The following is a 17,588-nucleotide window of genomic DNA, read 5'->3' as shown; positions in this document are numbered from 1 at the left end:
TAAGGGCCAAAGTGGAAAAAGAATGAAGTCAGCCAGGCCCGCATGCAGCTCCTAACTAGGTGAGGTGTGTGGGGGGGGAATCATCCAGGAGCAGAGATCATGAAGCTTGACACCCTCGTCCTCCCTAGACAGCAGCTGCTCTGCCTGGACCCTCTGGGCCAGGAGAGTAGGCAGGAGCAGCAACAGATCCTAGCCAGACCCTTGGAGTTGGTGGCTGTGGACCTCAGTTCCCCCCTTTTGTCAAGTATAGAGGCAGCATTTCTGTCAGACTGGTTCCCTTCCGACCCAAGTGGGATTAGGCCTGACAGTAAGGAACAGCTGCCTGACCCCAGGGTTCCCTGGTTCCTGGGTGACAAAAGTCCTTGCTACATTGCAAGTGACACCCAGAGCAAGGGAAAGCAGGTCACTCAGTAGACCAGGGACAAGGAATACACAGCACAAACTTAGTCCCATGGGACTGGAACTTGAACTCCCAGGATAAGAATTAGTGCCAGGGGCTGGAGAGATGGCTCCGTGGTTAAGACCACTGGCTGCTCTTCCAGAGGACCTGGGTTCAATTCCCAGCAACCACATGGTGGCTCACGACTGTAATTCAAGTTCCAGGGAATCTGGCGCGCGCGCGCGCGCACACACACACACACACACACACACACACACACACACACACACACACACACACACACACACACACACACACGTGCAGGTAAAACACCAATGCACACAAAAAATAAATCTTAAAATAATAATTAGTTCCAGGAATGGGCACTGAAAGCAGAGGGAAGAATGGTGGGACTTCCCCGGATTGAGGTCAACTCCTGGGGTCAAATCAAAGAGCACTCGGGTATTCCTTGAATTTGACCTCCCCTAAGGTCATCTGTTGGGCCAGGAGGGCAGGAAGGAGAGGAAAGAAAGGAAGGTGAGAGAGAGACCGCAGGAAGCTAGCAAAGGCTTCATTTCCAGCCCAGTGACCTCTGGACTCTGGGTGGAGAGGCTGGGGTCCCTCTGTTAAAGGGGTGACCGGCTGGCTGGCTCCGCTAGTACCAGGCCCAGGCCCAGACCCAGCGGCATTGGGGAGGGGCTGGAGCCTCGAGGGTGCGGCGTGGCGGCGGCGCTCTCTAGGACCCAGCGACTCCGGGCTAGGGGCGGGCGTGGGCCTTGGGGGCCCGTAGGGGGGCTCAGGCTGCGGGCGAGCACTCTCAGCCGAGCTAGAGCACGGCACAGGGGCCCCAACAGGTAGGCGCGGGCTGGGCGCGCCCAGGGGTGTCGGGGACACTGCATTCCTGGTTGGGGGGGATTGTGGAGCCCCTGGCTCTGGGGTTTGGAGCGGATGCTGAGGGGGCACCTGGCAAGTGGTGGGGTGCAATATAGGACAGGCGAGGGGGCTGGGGTTCAGGGGTCATCAGAGATGGGGGTGCTGGGGACAGGGCGGCTGTCCCCCCAGCATTTGGGATGTGGAGGGCGGGGCAGGGGTCGGACACAGAGACAAAGAGAGACGGAGGTGGAGAGCCAGCGAGTTTCCGCCGGCTGATTGTTCCCAGCTGCAGAGCGGGGCTGCAGCATCTGGCCAGGGCCCCCTTCGGACCGGAGCCAGCGAGGGGGCTCCCAGTCCTTGTCCCCCCCAGAACCACAGAGGCGCCTAGGGGCTGGGGGAGGCCGAAGTTGTGGAAAGGGCCAGAGGTAGGGGTGGATCAGCCATCCCGACAGCTCCTGGCCTCCTTAATGCCTCCCAAACTTAAGTTTTGAAGAGCTTGCCTGGGTCCCCTAGGAGCAATCTATTACTCTCTTCTTCGTGCCGGGGCTAGCCAATGAGCCCCATTCCCTGCCATAAACCTGGGCCTGAGTGCGGGAGTGAGGTTCCGACACATATTGGCAGCCACACGATGCCTCCTAATGCACGGAAACTCGGATCAATCATCAGTCTGTTTGGAGCTGGGTGCCCCCCTACCACAGGCTGCCCAGAATTCAAAGAGTGGGAATATGAGGAGACTGTTGCTATGGGACAGAATATAAACTAGCAAGGGCCTCTGGTCCCCACTAGGGGACGACGCTTGAGTGAGATGTCTGAGATGGGCAAGGTATCAGGAAACCTCAGGGTTGGGGAAACTGAGGTTAGATACCCTGTTTCTGCCTTTCCCTTGATCTTTCCTCAGTTCCCCAGGCAGTCCTACATCAGAGTTGGGGTTCAAGGTGTGTGGAAGAACTTCCCAGGGTAGGGTAGGCAGCCCTCTGGATGGATGAGCCTGAGAGAGCTCATGGCCTGCTGACTAGCCAGTACTGAAGGCTGGACTCACCCAGGAGTTCCTGGGCATTAGGAACCTTGTGCAAGACCTGGACCAGTGCCCTCACCAAAACTACACTCTTATCATCCAGGGTCACGTCGAGGGTTCTGAATCCCTGGGCCAAGTGACTTTGCCTCACCCAGTTAGCATGCTGGGAGCCAGAGGTGCCTTCACTTCCTCCCCATGTTTCCTAGTGCCTCGGACAAACAGGCCTCAGTCTTGTCTCGTGTGTGCGTGCGTCTGTAATGAAGACAGCCAGGTCTTGGGAGGCCTGGAGCTGGCAGACGACTTCTTGGAGCTGGGAGTCCCGCCCAGCCCTGGCCGCTCTAAGGGCTCCTGGGGCCTCTATGCATGTGGCTCTCCTGCTGAGCAGCATGCTCAGGGCCCAGGGGCTAATTGGGAGCAGGTGGCAGGCCTGGCAAATGCTGTTGAGCTAATGGCTGTCTGTGGTGGTGGTTGGGCAGGGCTGGTACCCAAAGGATGTTCCTGAGGTCACTGGAATTCACACGGTAGATCAGAAACTCAGGGATGGGATGGGCCAGAAGTGGGCACAGTCACGGTGGGACTGTTAGAGGTGTCTCCTTAGTGAGCAGGACAAGGTAGTGTCTGTCCATTTGTTAAGAGCTGCCACCCAGTCTTTAAAAAACCCAAAGTCAGCCCTGGAACCTGCTTTGAAGCCTTCACCCTCGCCCAAGCAGGGACTGTAGATGCCCCTCCACACCTCCAGGTGCCTGGCTCTGTCTGCCCCCCGCAGACTGACCCAGGGACAGAACTGTTCTCTGCCACCCTGCACTAGCTGGCTGGCATGCAGCTAGCTCTACCTTCCTCCCCCTCTAGCTGTCCTCACCGCCACCACAGCCTCCTCACTCCATGGCCATGAGAGCTGCCTGCCTCTTCCTGCTGGTCCTGCCTGGTAAGCAGCTGCTGGTGTGGGGGCTCCCATGGGGGGGTTGTCTTAGCTTATGGCCAGAACTCTCCCGCCCTGCTTCAGGCTTGCACCACACAGTAGAGGAGCCTGAAGGCTGGGAGTCCAGGCACTGGTGCTAGAGCTGTAGGCTCTACTGCCGTGTACAGTCTTGGCCTTTGAGAGGCACTTGTCTATCACATAAAGAGGTGTCAGTGAGGACCGCAAAGGTCCCAGCAGTCACTCATCCCAGGAGTCACACATCCATTCACTGAACTTGTCTAGGCGTACATCTACTGTAAGCTAAGCAGCTAAGCACTGGAGAAACAGCTGTGAGTTAGGCAGACACACCCGGCCTCCACCATGTGGCCAGGCCAGGGAAGAGGCACGGAGACCTCTTGGACAAGAAGATCTGGTAAATTTCAGATCGTGTTGAGTGCTATGATAGAAATGCACAGTGGGGAAGGTGGGTGGGGATAAGCCCAGCGGAGCTGAAATGTTAGTTGAGACCTGCAGTAGCCCTGGGGAGAGTGGGAAGTCTCCGAAGCAGGCGGGAGCCAGGAGTAGGAGAATTCCTGGAGCAGCCTCAAGGCCACCCAGGGCAGAGGGGCTAGGCGAGGGCAGGGGCAGGAAACTGACCCAGGACCCAGTTTGGATTTTGTGGAATCTGAGCCTGGCTGTAGGTCCCTGGCTTAGGACTGCCACCTGTTTTCTCTTTGCCCTTCCTCTGTGGGATGCCTACACCTGACTCCTCCCTCCCCTCAGCAGGCCTGCTTGCTCAGGGCCAGTATGACCTGGATCCTCTCCCCCCATTCCCGGACCATGTCCAGTACAACCACTACGGTGACCAGATTGGTAAGTCAGTCCTCAAAGCGTCCTCAGTGCTGCCACAACATATACATGGATCATCCAGGCACCCATTTCAGCGGGGTGGTAGGAATCCCAGGGGTAGGTCCCCAGGCTCATTTGTGACCCCTTTGCGCCACTCTCCTGGGACCAAGGGCTAGCCTGACCCCACCCATTATGTTTCCTTTCAGACAATGTAGACAACTACTATGACTACCAAGGTAAAAGTCTGGGATAGGATGGGCAGGGCCAGCATCCTGGTGGGGGTCTGTGGGGAAAGTGAGCCTTGTCAATCACACCACCACCACAGAAGTGAGTCCTCGACCTCCTGAGGAACAGTTCCAGTCCCAGCAGCAAGTCCCACAGGAAGTCATCCCAGCCCCCACCCCAGGTAATGCTGTCCCTCTTGCCCAAGCTCCTTGTGTGCCTCAGGATGGGGGTCTGAGTCAGCCTTGAGACAGCTGTGCCCCTTGCCCTGAATACCTCCCAGTGACCCCTGGCTGTCTTCCCACACTAGAACCACCCATTCCAGGGGACCTGGAGACTGAACCCACGGAGCCCGGGCCTCTTGGTAAGAACCTCCTGGAAGCTGGAGAAAACCGGCATGGCTTCAGAAAGAGAGGGCCTTTTGGTGGGATAAGCAAGGTTAACGCTCCATAGGGTGCTAGTTGAGGGAGCTGACAGACGTCCCTGGGCAGCTGAGGTACCTACACTACAGAGGGGCCTAGGGAGGGGCCAGCACTGTGCTGGGGCCACAGCCTGGGTGGTACCCATGGCCAGGTGAAGAGGAACCAGCAAGCCCAGTCCAGCTGAGTGCCACCCAGCCAAGAGCCTGAGAGGAGGGGCCTGGAGAACCCAGCCTGTGTGTGTTGGGTTGGTTACACAGTGGGTTACAGAGCAGCTTGTGAGCTAGTGTCATGTCCCAGTGACCAAGTGGGGTAGTTGTGAGTTTGTATTCCAATTTATGTTTCCAAATGGGTTGTGACTTTATGTGTGGTATAAAGTTGGGCAGTCCTGTGCTACCTGGGTGCTTAGGAACCCAGACTTGTGAGCCTGCCACTTGAGCTCTGAGCTTCCAGTCTGATCCCACTGTCCCTAGACTGCCGCGAGGAACAGTACCCATGCACTCGCCTCTACTCTATCCACAAGCCTTGTAAGCAGTGTCTCAATGAGGTCTGCTTCTACAGGTGAGGGCTGAGGGTCACGAGGGAGGGACTCAGGGGCAGCTCCCACCAGTGAAGGTGTGAGTTGGGACAGACACTGAAGAGGGTGGGCCTGGGCCTGGACTCTTGGGCTTTCCCAACGGGGGTAGGTGAGGGTATGGCTGAGAGTGTCCCTGGCTCACCCCCAGCCTTCGCCGGGTGTATGTCGTCAACAAGGAAATATGTGTCCGTACTGTCTGTGCCCATGAGGAGCTCCTCCGAGGTAGGGAAACCTCCACCCCTTGTCCTGGCAGCATCCACCACCCCACGTCATTATCTTCCCACGTGCCACCTGCAAGGTTTGCCATGGACTTTGTGCCCTGGCCCACTTGTAGGATGCTGCAAGCCCCCATCTCCATCCTCATTAGTATGGGGTGGCGGGTTCCCACCTGACTTCCCCTCCCTCCAACAGCTGACCTGTGCCGGGACAAGTTCTCCAAGTGTGGCGTGATGGCCGTCAGTGGCCTGTGCCAATCTGTGGCTGCCTCCTGTGCCAGGAGCTGTGGGGGCTGCTAGGGTGGAGCTGGTGTGGAATCCGAGTCGGACCCAGCTCGGATCCACCTCAGGCCCCACCTGACCTGGTGCTTTCCCCTATCCTGCCCTCCCTTTCGTCCTGGATGTCAGGGGGCTGCTACCCTGGGGAGTGAAGCCACAGCTGCCTTGGGCCCCTCCCCAGCCTGTGGCCATCCCCGAGCAGTTGGGCTCCTGACTGTCCAGTCTCCACCCCCTAGATGGGGTTCATCCAAGTCCTCTTTGGGGGGTCTGGGGCTTTCAATGTGCCTTCTCAGTGCCTTGGGGGCATCCCTCCCTTTTCAGTCTCCTCAGGTAGGCTGTGCCCTCACCCAGCTGGTCTGCTTGGATTTCCTATGCCCCGAGACATGGGCCATCTTTCTTTTATACAAAATAATAAAGTTTTTACAAAAGATGCAGAGTCACTTTTGGGGCCAGGGACAACTCAAGTGCCACCAATACTGCTGGTCCCCAACAACAGGCAACTCAGCTCCATAGAAGGGGGGTGTCAGGTGGCTCTGCTGCTGTATCCCACCCCTACCTACTCTAGCCCTAGCTTCATCTGTGACCCACCAGAGGAAGGAAGGGGCCCTGACACTCCCTCCCAAGATGCAACTCTTCATGTGCGTGCAGAAACAGGCAGGTCATTTTGGTTCTTCTGTGTGAACAGCACGGAGGAGAGCTGTGCAGTACTCCCCATGCAGTTATGGCTAGTGCTCCCCATGCTGTCCTAGTTAGTTCTCCTGACACAGTGGGTAAAATCATTGTCCTCAAATGGCAGTGTTAAGTGATCACCCAGACACCCACAGTCTGTGCTCCCACGCACCCATCAACGCCCAGGTAGAGGAAGTGTGTGTGTACAGACGATTCTAGAAAACAGGTCATGTTACAAAAAAGCACAACAGTTCTCCACAGTTAACAGTATAAAAAGGTACAAAAATACAAGGGCTCTAATCTCACTAAGGAGCCTCTGACACAAAGAGCCAAGGGAGAACTCCCTGGTGCTGCTCTGGCTCACACATTCCTTCCAGGGGAAGCCCTGCTCTGTTGCTGGCAGTAACAAGCGCTCTCCCTGACCCCTGGCTGGCTCAGGCATGAAGAGCCTTGGTCAGCAGAGGATCTTCTAGTAGAGGGGCCTGGAGTGGTATAGGTGGTATAGTAACTTTGAGAAGCCACATGGGTGTGACCACAGCCACAGTGCCACCCTCATCTGTCACCCCAGCTCCCTCCTACCACACTCTGATGTCTAGGCCCTGGGCAATCTATGTTACTAAGGGCCCCCTCTCTGGGCAATCTATGTTACTAAGGGCCCCCTCTCCTGCCAAGATGACTGTACTCAGGATGCTGGCTAGAAGGAACTCATTGCTCTGGGGTACCAGAGGGTGAGGAGATGGATGCTGAGCTCCTTCGAAGCTCCTTCTGCAGCTGTGCCTTCAGCATGGTCACCTGGAGAAGAGAAGGGCCCAGCAGCCCGGGCCACAGATGACTTCAGAAAACAGGAGCTGATGAGGGGTGGCATGCCACCTGCTGCAGGGAAGGGCTGCTGCCTAGGAGTGGGAGGGCCCCGCTTCTCATTTTGCCCCTCATGGCGGTTAGGTGTCTGTATGCTTTGGCATCCTTATCCCTTCAGAGGCTCAGCCATGGAAAGCAGCTCTGCCCAGCATCACTCCACAGAGCAAGACCCTGTGTCCTCCCAACTCTGCCCGATTACTATCTGTGAGCCCTGGCACTACCCAAGGACAGAGGGCCAGAGAGAGGCACGGATGGCCTGGCTGGGCCTGATTCCAGCAGAAGTGTTTGTATGACTAGGCTGGGCCTGTCCAAGCAGCTCAGCCTGCTCTCAGCACAGCCAGAAGGGACAAAAGTGATCTTACTGGCCAGGAAGAGTCATTTCTTGGGCTCTTACTAGTATTCCTGGGAAAGAGCCCCTTCTCCACTGGGATCCCAGGTTGCTAGAACCTATAGCTTGAGCTACTAAGGAAGAGGGTCTGATGGCTTGAGGCAGAGGATGAGCCCTAGGCCAGGAGATACTGACTCTAGGCAGTATTACTCCAGCCATAGCTGGTACCAGCACTGATCTACTTGGCCCTTTTCAAGTTATAGAGGTCATGACCAGTCCTCTCTCCAGCCCTACACTTCCATTCCAGCTCCATCTTCTCCAGGGGTGGGGGTGGGAGGCTTGTACCTGCTCCTCCAATCCCGACACTCGCTGGCGGTGGGCCCGCTCCCGTGCCTCCAGTGTGCGCTCCGTCTGCACCTGGGCACTGCGCAGGCGCTCAACCTCCTGTTGTAGCTCCAGGTGCTGCTCATCTGCCTCCAGCTGGACTGGATTGTGGTTCTGCTCCAGGGCTACCACCTGTGCCTACAAATAGGGGCTGCCAATCAGGGTTCTAACCTAATGTGCACACAGTGGCATGGGCTTATCCTTCATCTCGCTGGCCCTAACAGTGCACCGGAAGGGGCCAGGGGCCCCAGTGAAGCCCACTCAGACAGGCATGCACATACAAAAATATTCAAACACAGGGCCTGGCCTACATACATGCAGGAACAAAAGTGAGCATATTTGTACAGAAGCACACAGGGACACAAAGGCTAGCCTAACACCTTCATGTGTGGAAACATTTACATGTACTTAGGCCACAGGCTACATGAGTACAACATGAGGTTCATGCTGTACCCATGAGCAAGCTCCCACAGACACTCGGGCTTCCATACTGTCACAGCACACAGGAACCACAGGCCTGAACACCAACGAGCCAGTGTTTCTCTCCACCATAGGAAGAACCCTGCCCTACAGCCCAGTGAGGACACCCTCCCAAAGGCTCTGGCCTTCCTTGCTGGCTCAGCCATAGGTACCCCCAGGCCTTCTTGGGCTTAGTATGGGAATGGCATTGGGGACCAGGCTGACCTCCAACTGCTGGATCTGCTGTTGGGCCTCAGCCAGGTCCAGCTCAGCCCCTGTGAGTGTGCGGTCCAGGCGGCCCTTCTCAGCATCCAACCTCAGGGTGTCCTCATGGCTTCCAAGTTTCTCCCGCTCCACCTGGGCAGATACGGAGGGGAGGGGGCTCACAGGGGGCTCGCAGGAGCCCCTGCAGGATCATCTGGCATCATAAGCAGCACACTGAAGAGACACAGGAACGCTAGGGAGGCCCCAGCAGAGCAGACCACCTTATCCAGTGTCTTCCTGAGTGCCACCCGGTCCTTGTCAAGCCGCAGCGCTGACCGTTCCACACGTTTCTCAGCTTCCAGCTGAGCCAGGGCTTGCTGCAGACTGCCCAGACGCTCCTGCAACAGTCGCCGCTCTTCCTGTAGCTTCTGGACAGAGCGCAGAGCCATGGCCTCGCCTTCCTGCCGCTGTCGCAGTACCTGCAGCACAAGCCAGCGGTCCCCCTCATCCCACCGCACCTCAGGATGACCATCTGAAACTTGGGGACAAAGATGCTGGCCCACTCATGTAGTAGACAACCACAAGGCCCATGTGAGGAAACAGCTGAGGCCAAATGGTTCTCTCTGGGGCCTAACGGGAGTGTGGGTCGGATGATTCAGGTGGCAGGGTCAAGGTCTGGGGTGAAGTTGAGATGGGTTCCCCACACCATGCCCAGGACCACACGGGGCACCCTATAGATAGAGGCCCTCCAGGCCTCACCTGCTGCAGCTGCTGCAGCTGGCCTTCGGCATCACCCCGCTGAAGCTCCACATTGGCTAGCTCGCCCCGCAAAGTCTGCACCTGCTCACCCAGGGAGCTGCTCTGCCTCCGTGCTTCAGACAATGCCTGTCTGGCAGCATCCAGCCGTTCCTGGGGGACAGAGGCTGATGGTGCCAAGCCAGACTGCCAGCTTAAGCGAAAGGCTTCCCTTTGGGTGAAACGCCTAACTGGTCTGGCCTGTTGTCAGTCCTGCCCACTGACCTGTGCTGATGGTGACAGTCACTGGGATCACAAACTACAGCTAGGTCCCATACTAACAGGTTTCTTCTCTCATTGGGCAGCATCCCCCTCTAAGCCTCATGACTGGCTACTTCTGTTGACCCTGATCCTGCCTCGAGGCCTATTCTCATTGGCTCCCCGGATTTCCTGACTGACAGCCCCATTGGCTATCAGCTCTTATTGGCAAACTCTCTGAACTCTTTCCTGATAGAAGAGAGATATGCCAGACCCTGGGGCCTCCCACTCCCAGACCTGCAGCACTTGGCGGTCATGTTCACAGGTACTCAAGGTCTTCTGCAGGTGCAGATTCTTGTCCTGGGTGCTGGTGAGGCTGGCACTGCTCTGGGCCAGGGCATCTGTCAGACTTTGCACCTTGCTCCGCAGGGCCCCTTCACTCTCCTCCACCTTGGCCAGGGCCCCATTCAGCCGGTCCACTGTTAGCTGCAAGGTCCCTGCCTTCACCTCACTGTCTGCCACCTGGCAGGGAGACAGAGGATGGTCAAGGCTTCCCTTTCCATTGCCATCTCCACCAGGAGCGCTAACCCACATTCCTCTCACCTGTCTCTGGGCCTCATCCATATCCCCACCGGCTTGTTCTTTCACTGGCTCAGCCTACTGTAGTCGGGCCTCACCCCACTGTGGGTTAACCACCCTGTCCAGAGCCCCATCAACCTAGCTATGTGACAGGCAAGGACATTGCCACTCTGGGCCTCCACCTGTCCATCTTTGAAACCTGATGGTGAAGACTTGCTTCAAAGCACTGACAGTTGCACAATGCCTGGACAGAGTCTGGCACAGGGCATGCAGGTGTGACCAGGAGGGAGAGGAGCCCACCTGTCTCTGTAAGGAGTCCACCTGATCCTGGAGGGCCTGAGCATGGGCCTCACGGTCCCCCAGACCTAGGCGGCTGCGTTGCAGCTCGCCTTCAAGAGCACGCCGCTGCAGCTCAAGCTTGATGGAGCGACTCTCAGAGGCATCCAGCACCTCCTTCAGCCGCCGCTTGTCACTCTCCAGCTTTGCCTCAGTGGCCTTCATCTTGCTGACTTTCTCCTGTAGGTAGCAAGGCTCAGCCCCAGTGCTTGCCCACCCCTCCCCTCACCCCCTCTGCACCACTGGGACAAAGCAGGGTCAGCCTCAAGGACTGTGTGACCTGGAACCAGCCTGTGCCTGCTGGGGCCTCAGTTTCCCCATTTGTCACAGACTGAGCAGATGTGAGGGTCCCAGAGATGTTTTGTTTGAGCTGAGTCTAATGTGTTGGTGAGTCAGAATGCACTCTGGATGTTTCATGTCTGTACTTGGAGGACTAGTCCAGAGGTGCCACTACCTGGGGACTCATCAGATCCCCAGGGAGGGGGCTGCAGAATGTAGACACTGGACCCTTCCCTGCTCTACAAAAGGGCTTTCCAGAAATGGCTGGAAGCACAAATGAAACCCGAGCTGAACCTGGCAGCTGCTGCTGAGGAGCAGGGCACCGCTCACAATTCTAATGGCTGATTCTCCCTCGCCTGCTCAGGACTCAGACAATAAAGGGGTTTGCAGAGTGGACACAGGGCAGGAAGAACTTGGGAGCATTCAATCCACATGGGTACCCCAGCATCAGTGGGTCCTAGGTGTCACTAAAGCCTCCCTGCTTCATGCTTCTTCAAGCCCCCCCCCATATGCTGTCAGGGCTGTAGGAAAGAGGGGGGCCCCCACTCTGGCTCCCACCCAGCTTTGTTCCTGGCCTTCTCCCAGGCCCCAGGGGCTGCTGGGCCCGAAGCCAGAGCTGAAGCTGCAGACACAACAATCCAGCTCCAGCTTGGTCCCAGCCAGAGGTAGGGAGGAGGGGTGGGGGCAGCTGGAGAGAGGGCAGGGGGCTTCAGCTGAGAGGCTAGACTGTCATCACTCAAGGCCTGGACTTCCTGTGCAGACACACAGACATGTAGGAGCCTATACATCAAACACTGTACTCCCATTCATGCAGATATTTAGAGATAAGAGGCGTCAGCCAAAAGCTTATGGGTACTGCCTCTGTGTAGCAATTATAGGTGACACCCCACCCAAAGGCTGTTCCAGGCCATATCTGAACCCCTCTGTCTGACTCAGGCCCAAGCCCTTCTCCCTGAAGCACATGAACACTCAACAGTGAACTAAAATCTGCTCCATGGAAAGAGCCACAGGCCATCCTTATAGGCTGTGACTTGGGCAGAGGACTACAGAGAACCCTGGGGCCTGCTCCCATGGGCCCTCCACTCCTGCCCACCTGGCTGGCCCGGAGCTCGTTCTCGGTGGCCTGCAGGCTCCTCTCCAGTGCTGCCATCTGGTCCAGTGTGGCCCTGCACTCCCGCTTGCTACGCCGTACACTCTCTTCCTGCAGTGCCAGCTCTGCTTGGGCCCCGCTCAGCCGCCTGTCTGCACTGCGCCAAGCTGTGGCCACCACCCAGTCCCATCAGTTTCACGCCACACCCAGCCCCTGAACCAAGCCACGAAGGTCTGACCTGTACCCTACCCTCTGAAAGCCCTACCTGGACCACAGAGGGTCTGTAGGTTTGGGCGCCTTGAGGTTGCCCAGGGAAGGTCTCCTGGAGGAACCAGGCCTGAGTCAGGTAGGCCCCAACTGGACATAGGAGCTACTGACACCAACTCGCTAGCCTCCCACCTCAGCTGCTAGGAGCATAAGAGGGCAGAGGGCCCTGAAGGAAGACTCACCTTCCTCGCTCTCAGCTACCGCCTTCTGCAGCTGCCTAGCCCTTGAGGTTGCACGGTCTCTCTCTGCTTCCGTCTCAGCCAGCTGTTGACTGAGGGTGCTGGTCTGGACCTTAAGTTCATCCTGTAGCCCCAACAGAGGAAGGGGAGACCCTGCTCTGACCACCACAGCTCCTTTGCCCCTGGGTTTGCCCCACGTTCCCCTCCCAGCCATCTCCAGCAGCTTACGCGCTCCCGCTGGGTACTCCGAAGCTCTTGCAGAAAGTCTCGGAGGGCATCTCGCACCACCTCTGGGTCCAAGTCTGGAGGTGCTGGGGAGGCAATGGGCCCTGGAGATGGTGGCTGGGACTGAAGGCTGCATTCCAAAGGACTGGGGCTGCTATGACCATCTCCACTTCCTGGAAGGGAAGATACAGTCAGGGACATGGCAGCCACTGGGTGCTGGATGTAGGCTCTCAAGGTACCAGATTACAGTACCCATCAGCACAAAAAGAGAGCCAGGTTATCTTCCCGCCTAAAATCCTTTGCCGGATCTACCCACGTTCCTCAATCAAGCCCAACTTCTTTATTTTTTTAAAACAGACTAGTTCTTTTCATTTATTTATTTATTTTGGTTTTTCAAGACAGGGTTTCTCTGTATAGCCTCGAATATCCTGGCTCTCACTCTGTGGACCAGGCTGGCCTCAAACTCAACAGAGATCCACCTGCCTCTGCCTCCCAAGTGCTGGGATTAAAGGTGTGCACCACCACAACTGGGTTTTATTTATTTATTTTGGGATAGGGTCTCTCTATTATGTAGTTCTGGCTGTTCTAGAATTCACTATGTAGACCAGGCTGACCTCACACTCATAGATCTGCCTCTCGAGTGCTGGAATTAACAGTGTGTGCCACCACACCTGGCTTGTTTTTATTTTATGTATATGGGTGTTTTCTTTGCACATGTGTGTGTACACCACAAGTGTGCCTGTGCCCATGGAGCCAGAAGAAGGCATTAGAACCCCTGGAACTGGAGTTAAGGACAGTTGTGAGAACTCCAATTGTGAGCTGCCACATGAGTACTGGAAACAAAACTCGGGTCCTCCACAGCATCTTTCCCAGACTCCTAGGACGTACTGCTCAGGTCTCCACAGCATCTTTCCCAGACTCCTAGGACGCACTGCTCGGGTCTCCACAGCATCTTTCCCAGACTCCTAGGACGCACTGGTCCCCATTATCAGCCCTACCTCCTTTGCATTTATGTTCTGCTTTTTTGTTTTGACAAAATTTATATTAGTTGAAATGTAAATCTGAAAAGTAATCTTGGTTTCCTTTTGGCCATGGAGGTTACTATGGATGAGCCCAGGGCCTTGGGCATGCTAGGGAAGCACCCTGCCACGGAGATCCACAAACCCCTCCTTTTTTGAGACAGGGGTGAGGCTGACTATGTAGCACAGGCTAGACCTGACTCACAATCTTCCTGCTTCAGTCTCCGGAGCATGAGCATTGTAGGTATGAACCACCATGTCCAATTTTATTCAGTGCTGGGGATCAAACCCAGGCCTCCCATCATATCAGACAAGCACTGTACTAACTGAGCTATGTCCCCACCCATCTTAACCATTTTTAAGGATATGATCTGGGGGCATGAATTACATGCATGCTATTGTACACTGGTCACCTCAAATCTTTTTCATCAGTCCTGTATCTCCCCAAATTCCCCTTGTTGAATGTGACTTTATTTGGAAAGAGGTGGCTGTCACACTGGAATGATGGACCCCAACCCTACTATTGCTATCTTTATAAAAAGGGGGGATCCAGATGCCACGTGACCACTAGAGTTGTGTTGTGTGGACACATCCCACCCAGTACCTTCAGAGGGGCTATGGCCCTCAGATTTCTAGCCTTTGAGACAGTCAAACACACATTTCTGCTTATGTAGCTGCCCAGGATGTGACAGCTGGCCCTAAGGGGTCTGTCTACCAGATGCATCAAATGCATAGGAAAATATTTCCAAACAGTCAGGCATTTTGGCACATGACTGTATGCCTAGCATTTGGGAAGCTGAGACAGGAAGACTGCCCTGAGTATAAGGCCAGCTTAGGCTACACAGTGAGCTCCAGGACAGCCTAAAGTGAGACCCTGTCTAAAAAACTGAGGCAAAGCAATGTGACTGCTGAACCTGTGCTGAGTGTGTGCAGACTTCCTGTCAGTATTCTCCAAGGAGAACAGTTCACATGGTTTGTATGAGCGTTAGCTAGCATGGTGCTCCAGAGACTAATGGTACAAGTGTGTGCAGTTTATACAAACACTGCAATTTCACTAAGCAGCCACAGGCATCCTTGGATTTGGGGAGACAGGGAGTCTGAAAATCCATGGCTACTGAAGTATCACGGTTCCATCACAGAGCCTTCCTGGCCAAGTAAGAAAAGCAGACGGAAACTTATTTTCAAGTAGCTCTGTCTCCTGCCTAGATGTGGGTAACCTTGGACCTGCTTGCTGAGTCTGTGAACTTGTCAGTGCTGGAATGCATTGATACTTATCTTCCTATGACTGCCTCACCCAATGTGTGCAGTGTTTCAGGACTGACCTGCATTTGGGCACATGTAAGCATGTCATTCCTTCTAATGGCTGAATACTACTCCACAGGATGAATATACCATATTTTTGCTGGTCTAGTCATGCCGATGGATGTTTGGGATGTCACTGCCATTTGGCTATTGTGAACAACGCTGCAATAGACTTTGTTATAGAAGTGTCTACCACATGCCTGTTTTCAGTTCTTTTATACTGAGAGTAGAAATGCTGGATCTCCTGCCTTTAACAATTCTATTTTCAGTTTTTGAAGAACTGCCAAGTTATTTCCCACAGCAGCTGCACTGACCAGTAGTCTCTCCCTTGCTTTATTTCTGCTTGCCTAATGTCCCCAAACCACAGGCCAAGATATTCTCTACTCCCTTCATACAGCTCTTCCCATGGCTAGACTCTAAGCTTCCTAAGAGCCCCGTTTACCAGCCTGCTTCCTGATCTATTCCAGGTGTGTGCTGACACACTAGGTACGTGGTCTGTAACTACTGAGTATGTCAATGGACCAGTGCTACTCCGGAAGGTCAGGCCTGGTTGTGCCTACCAAGAGGAACATTTCGGGATCCCAGTCCTGGTATGGAGGGATGTGGAACTGAGATGTCAGCCTGGAGACTTACTAAGAAGATGGGATTTGCCTGGCAGTGGTGGCGCACACCTTTAATCCCGGCACTCAGGAGGCAGAGGCAGGTGGATCTCTGTGAGTTCAAGGCCAGCCTGGTCTACAGAATGAGTTCCAGAACATCCAGAGCTACACATAGAGAAACCCTGTCTCAAAAACAAACAAACAAAAAATGAAGGAAGAAGGAGGAGAAGGAGGAGGAGGAGGGGAGGAAGAGGAGAGGGGAGGGGAGGACGAGGAGGAGGCAGCGGCTAGAGGGCTCCAGGCTGGAGAGATGGCTCAGTAGTTAAAAGCTGCAGCTACTCCTGCAGAGGACCTGGGTTTGATTCCCAGCACCCACATGGCAGCTCACAACCATCTATAGCTCCAACTTCAGGGGATCTAATGCCTCCTTCTGGTCTCTTCCAGCATCAGGCATGCACATTGACACACACGCATATATGCAGATACTCTCACAAACACATAAAATAAAGCAAAAGCATGGGGTTCCAAGATTCAGAAAATTCCTCCATAACAAAGCTACCCAGGAGCCCAGGATAGCCAAGGGGCTTGGCCCTCCCAGGGGTGTGGCTTCAGAGAGCCCTCTACAACCCTGGGCTGCACTCACCTCCCGTGGGTGCCTCCCTGGCTGGGGAGCTGGACACCCGCGCTGGGGAGCTAGACACTCGGCCCAGACCCAGGCCCCGGCGCAGGGCAGAGCGCAGGCCACCCAGCTGGACTTCGGCCACCCGCCGCTGCGCCTCCACGCGGGCCAGCTCCGCCTCCAGGCCCTGCGCCCGGCCCTCAGCTGCACTCAGCCGCAGTCCCAGCTCCGAGGTCTCTGCCCGAACTGCCTCCAGCCTCAGCTCCAGGCCCCGGGCCACCTCCAGCTGCTTCTTCTCGGTGACTCGTGCCTCCTCTAGGGAACCCAGCAGGCCGCGCTCGCGAGCCCGGAACTCAGCCTCTTGTTCCTGCAGCTTCCTCTGGGATCCCTGGAGCTGGGGCGGAGGTGAAGCCAGAAGACATCACAAGGCTGCCCCTGGCCACCATCTGGTGCCCACCACTCCAGGGATCACACCTGTGCCTTTAGTGGTCACCACTCTAGGAGGAGGGGAAAGAACACCCGTGTGTGTATGGGGCCGGGAATAATTTGAATTCGCTTCTTATTTGCTCCTGCTGTTTATGGGTAATGAGCAGTTGGTAATGACAGTTACATTCACATAGTACCAGGCAATACGTTCCCAAAGAACCCAGAACCACTCTTGACCTTTCTGAGCCCGCCTGGTTCTCCTAGTAAAATGGGGTTTATATTACCGACCTCACAGGCAGGCTGTGGGAAAAATCAAACATGGCTGTCTTGAGAGTCTCTCCATGACATTTGGTATCTGCACACACTAGGCCCACAGTTTCTTTGGCTTGTTAATATTAATACACCCGAGGGAGAGTCCCAGAGTCCTCTGGAGGGAAGCACAGGCATACAGTAGCCCACCCTCCTCTGGCCAGCCCAGCCCACCCAGGTACCTCCTGCTTCAAGGCCTCCAGGCTGCTCTCGCCTTTTAGCAACTTCTGCCGCAGGCCCAGCACCTCTCGACGGCTGTCCTTCTCTGCCCGCTCACCCAGGGCCAATCGGCCCTGCAGGTCTGCCAGCTCCCGACCCAGCCTGACATTGTCACTGTCCAGTATCTTCATCTGTGAACCAGAGCAGGCAGAGAAGTCAGCAGGGCCCAACAGTTCTGCCTAGTCCTGGCCCAGGATGGACTGACCTAGGATGCAGGTATCAACTTAGTACTCCAAGTGCATGGGGAGCCTGCCCTGGTAAACTCACTGGACTCAGGTCATGCCAAGCACCTGGCCCCAATGGTTTATATGCCACTTAATGGTGGGGGGGCACAGCAGGGGAGAGCCTGAGTTGACATCCAACCAACCTAGCAACTATAGCTGGGAACTGACTGATCAGAAGCCTTCAACACGTCCCCAGCAGAGCCTAGCACATGACACCAGGCTTGACTGCTGACTTTGAGGGGCCTGGAGAGAGGGCATTATTTTCAGGAATGCCACCCATTTGAAACATCAGTCT

At 55.7% G+C, this 17,588-nt stretch overlaps 2 protein-coding genes across 8 annotated transcripts in view; one reads left to right on the top strand and one right to left on the bottom strand.

Moving 5' to 3' along the window:
• The first annotated feature begins 3,972 nt into the window (after nucleotides 1-3,972).
• Mfap2 (microfibril associated protein 2) lies at nucleotides 3,973-5,803 on the top strand. Its single transcript, XM_035439444.1, has 6 exons — nucleotides 3,973-4,079; nucleotides 4,329-4,420; nucleotides 4,547-4,600; nucleotides 5,129-5,216; nucleotides 5,381-5,454; nucleotides 5,644-5,803. The coding sequence occupies exons 1-6, from the start codon at nucleotides 3,973-3,975 to the stop codon at nucleotides 5,745-5,747; spliced, it is 519 nt and encodes a 172-aa protein (XP_035295335.1). The 3' UTR covers nucleotides 5,748-5,803.
• A 796-nt stretch (nucleotides 5,804-6,599) lies between these two features.
• Crocc (ciliary rootlet coiled-coil, rootletin) overlaps nucleotides 6,600-17,588 on the bottom strand; it is a 55,255-nt gene continuing 44,266 nt past the window's right edge. For 6 of the 7 annotated variants that reach the window (XM_035439440.1, XM_027399898.2, XM_035439442.1 and 3 more), the window contains 12 exons: nucleotides 17,033-17,200; nucleotides 16,140-16,509; nucleotides 12,580-12,749; nucleotides 12,355-12,475; nucleotides 11,909-12,072; nucleotides 10,501-10,716; nucleotides 9,919-10,143; nucleotides 9,388-9,537; nucleotides 8,910-9,107; nucleotides 8,650-8,781; nucleotides 7,927-8,103; nucleotides 6,600-7,187 (listed from right to left, as the gene is read on the bottom strand). In XM_035439440.1, the coding sequence (XP_035295331.1) occupies nucleotides 7,101-7,187; nucleotides 7,927-8,103; nucleotides 8,650-8,781; nucleotides 8,910-9,107; nucleotides 9,388-9,537; nucleotides 9,919-10,143; nucleotides 10,501-10,716; nucleotides 11,909-12,072; nucleotides 12,355-12,475; nucleotides 12,580-12,749; nucleotides 16,140-16,509; nucleotides 17,033-17,200 (2,178 nt within the window). In that variant the 3' untranslated portion in view covers nucleotides 6,600-7,100. The remainder of the gene's footprint in view (nucleotides 7,188-7,926; nucleotides 8,104-8,649; nucleotides 8,782-8,909; nucleotides 9,108-9,387; nucleotides 9,538-9,918; nucleotides 10,144-10,500; nucleotides 10,717-11,908; nucleotides 12,073-12,354; nucleotides 12,476-12,579; nucleotides 12,750-16,139; nucleotides 16,510-17,032; nucleotides 17,201-17,588) is intronic. The other variant, XM_035439439.1, reaches the window with a different exon arrangement.

The sequence above is a fragment of the Cricetulus griseus genome, chromosome 2 (genome assembly GCF_003668045.3).
Source record: "Cricetulus griseus strain 17A/GY chromosome 2, alternate assembly CriGri-PICRH-1.0, whole genome shotgun sequence".
In the NCBI taxonomy this organism is placed as follows: domain Eukaryota; kingdom Metazoa; phylum Chordata; class Mammalia; order Rodentia; family Cricetidae; genus Cricetulus; species Cricetulus griseus.
The sequence above is the reverse complement of the archived record's forward strand: the minus strand, read 5'-3'. Positions and strand labels throughout refer to the sequence as shown.

What these genes read in the sequence shown, in the direction of transcription:
- Mfap2 (XM_035439444.1), top strand. Translation starts at nt 3,973, where the DNA reads ATGACCTGGATCCTCTCCCCCCATTCCCGGACCATGTCCAGTACAACC. An exon ending in CACGGAGCCCGGGCCTCTTG is followed by an intron (nt 4,601 to 5,128) that starts GTAAGAACCTCC and finishes CACTGTCCCTAG; the next exon opens with ACTGCCGCGAGGAACAGTAC. An exon ending in AATGAGGTCTGCTTCTACAG is followed by an intron (nt 5,217 to 5,380) that starts GTGAGGGCTGAG and finishes GCTCACCCCCAG; the next exon opens with CCTTCGCCGGGTGTATGTCG.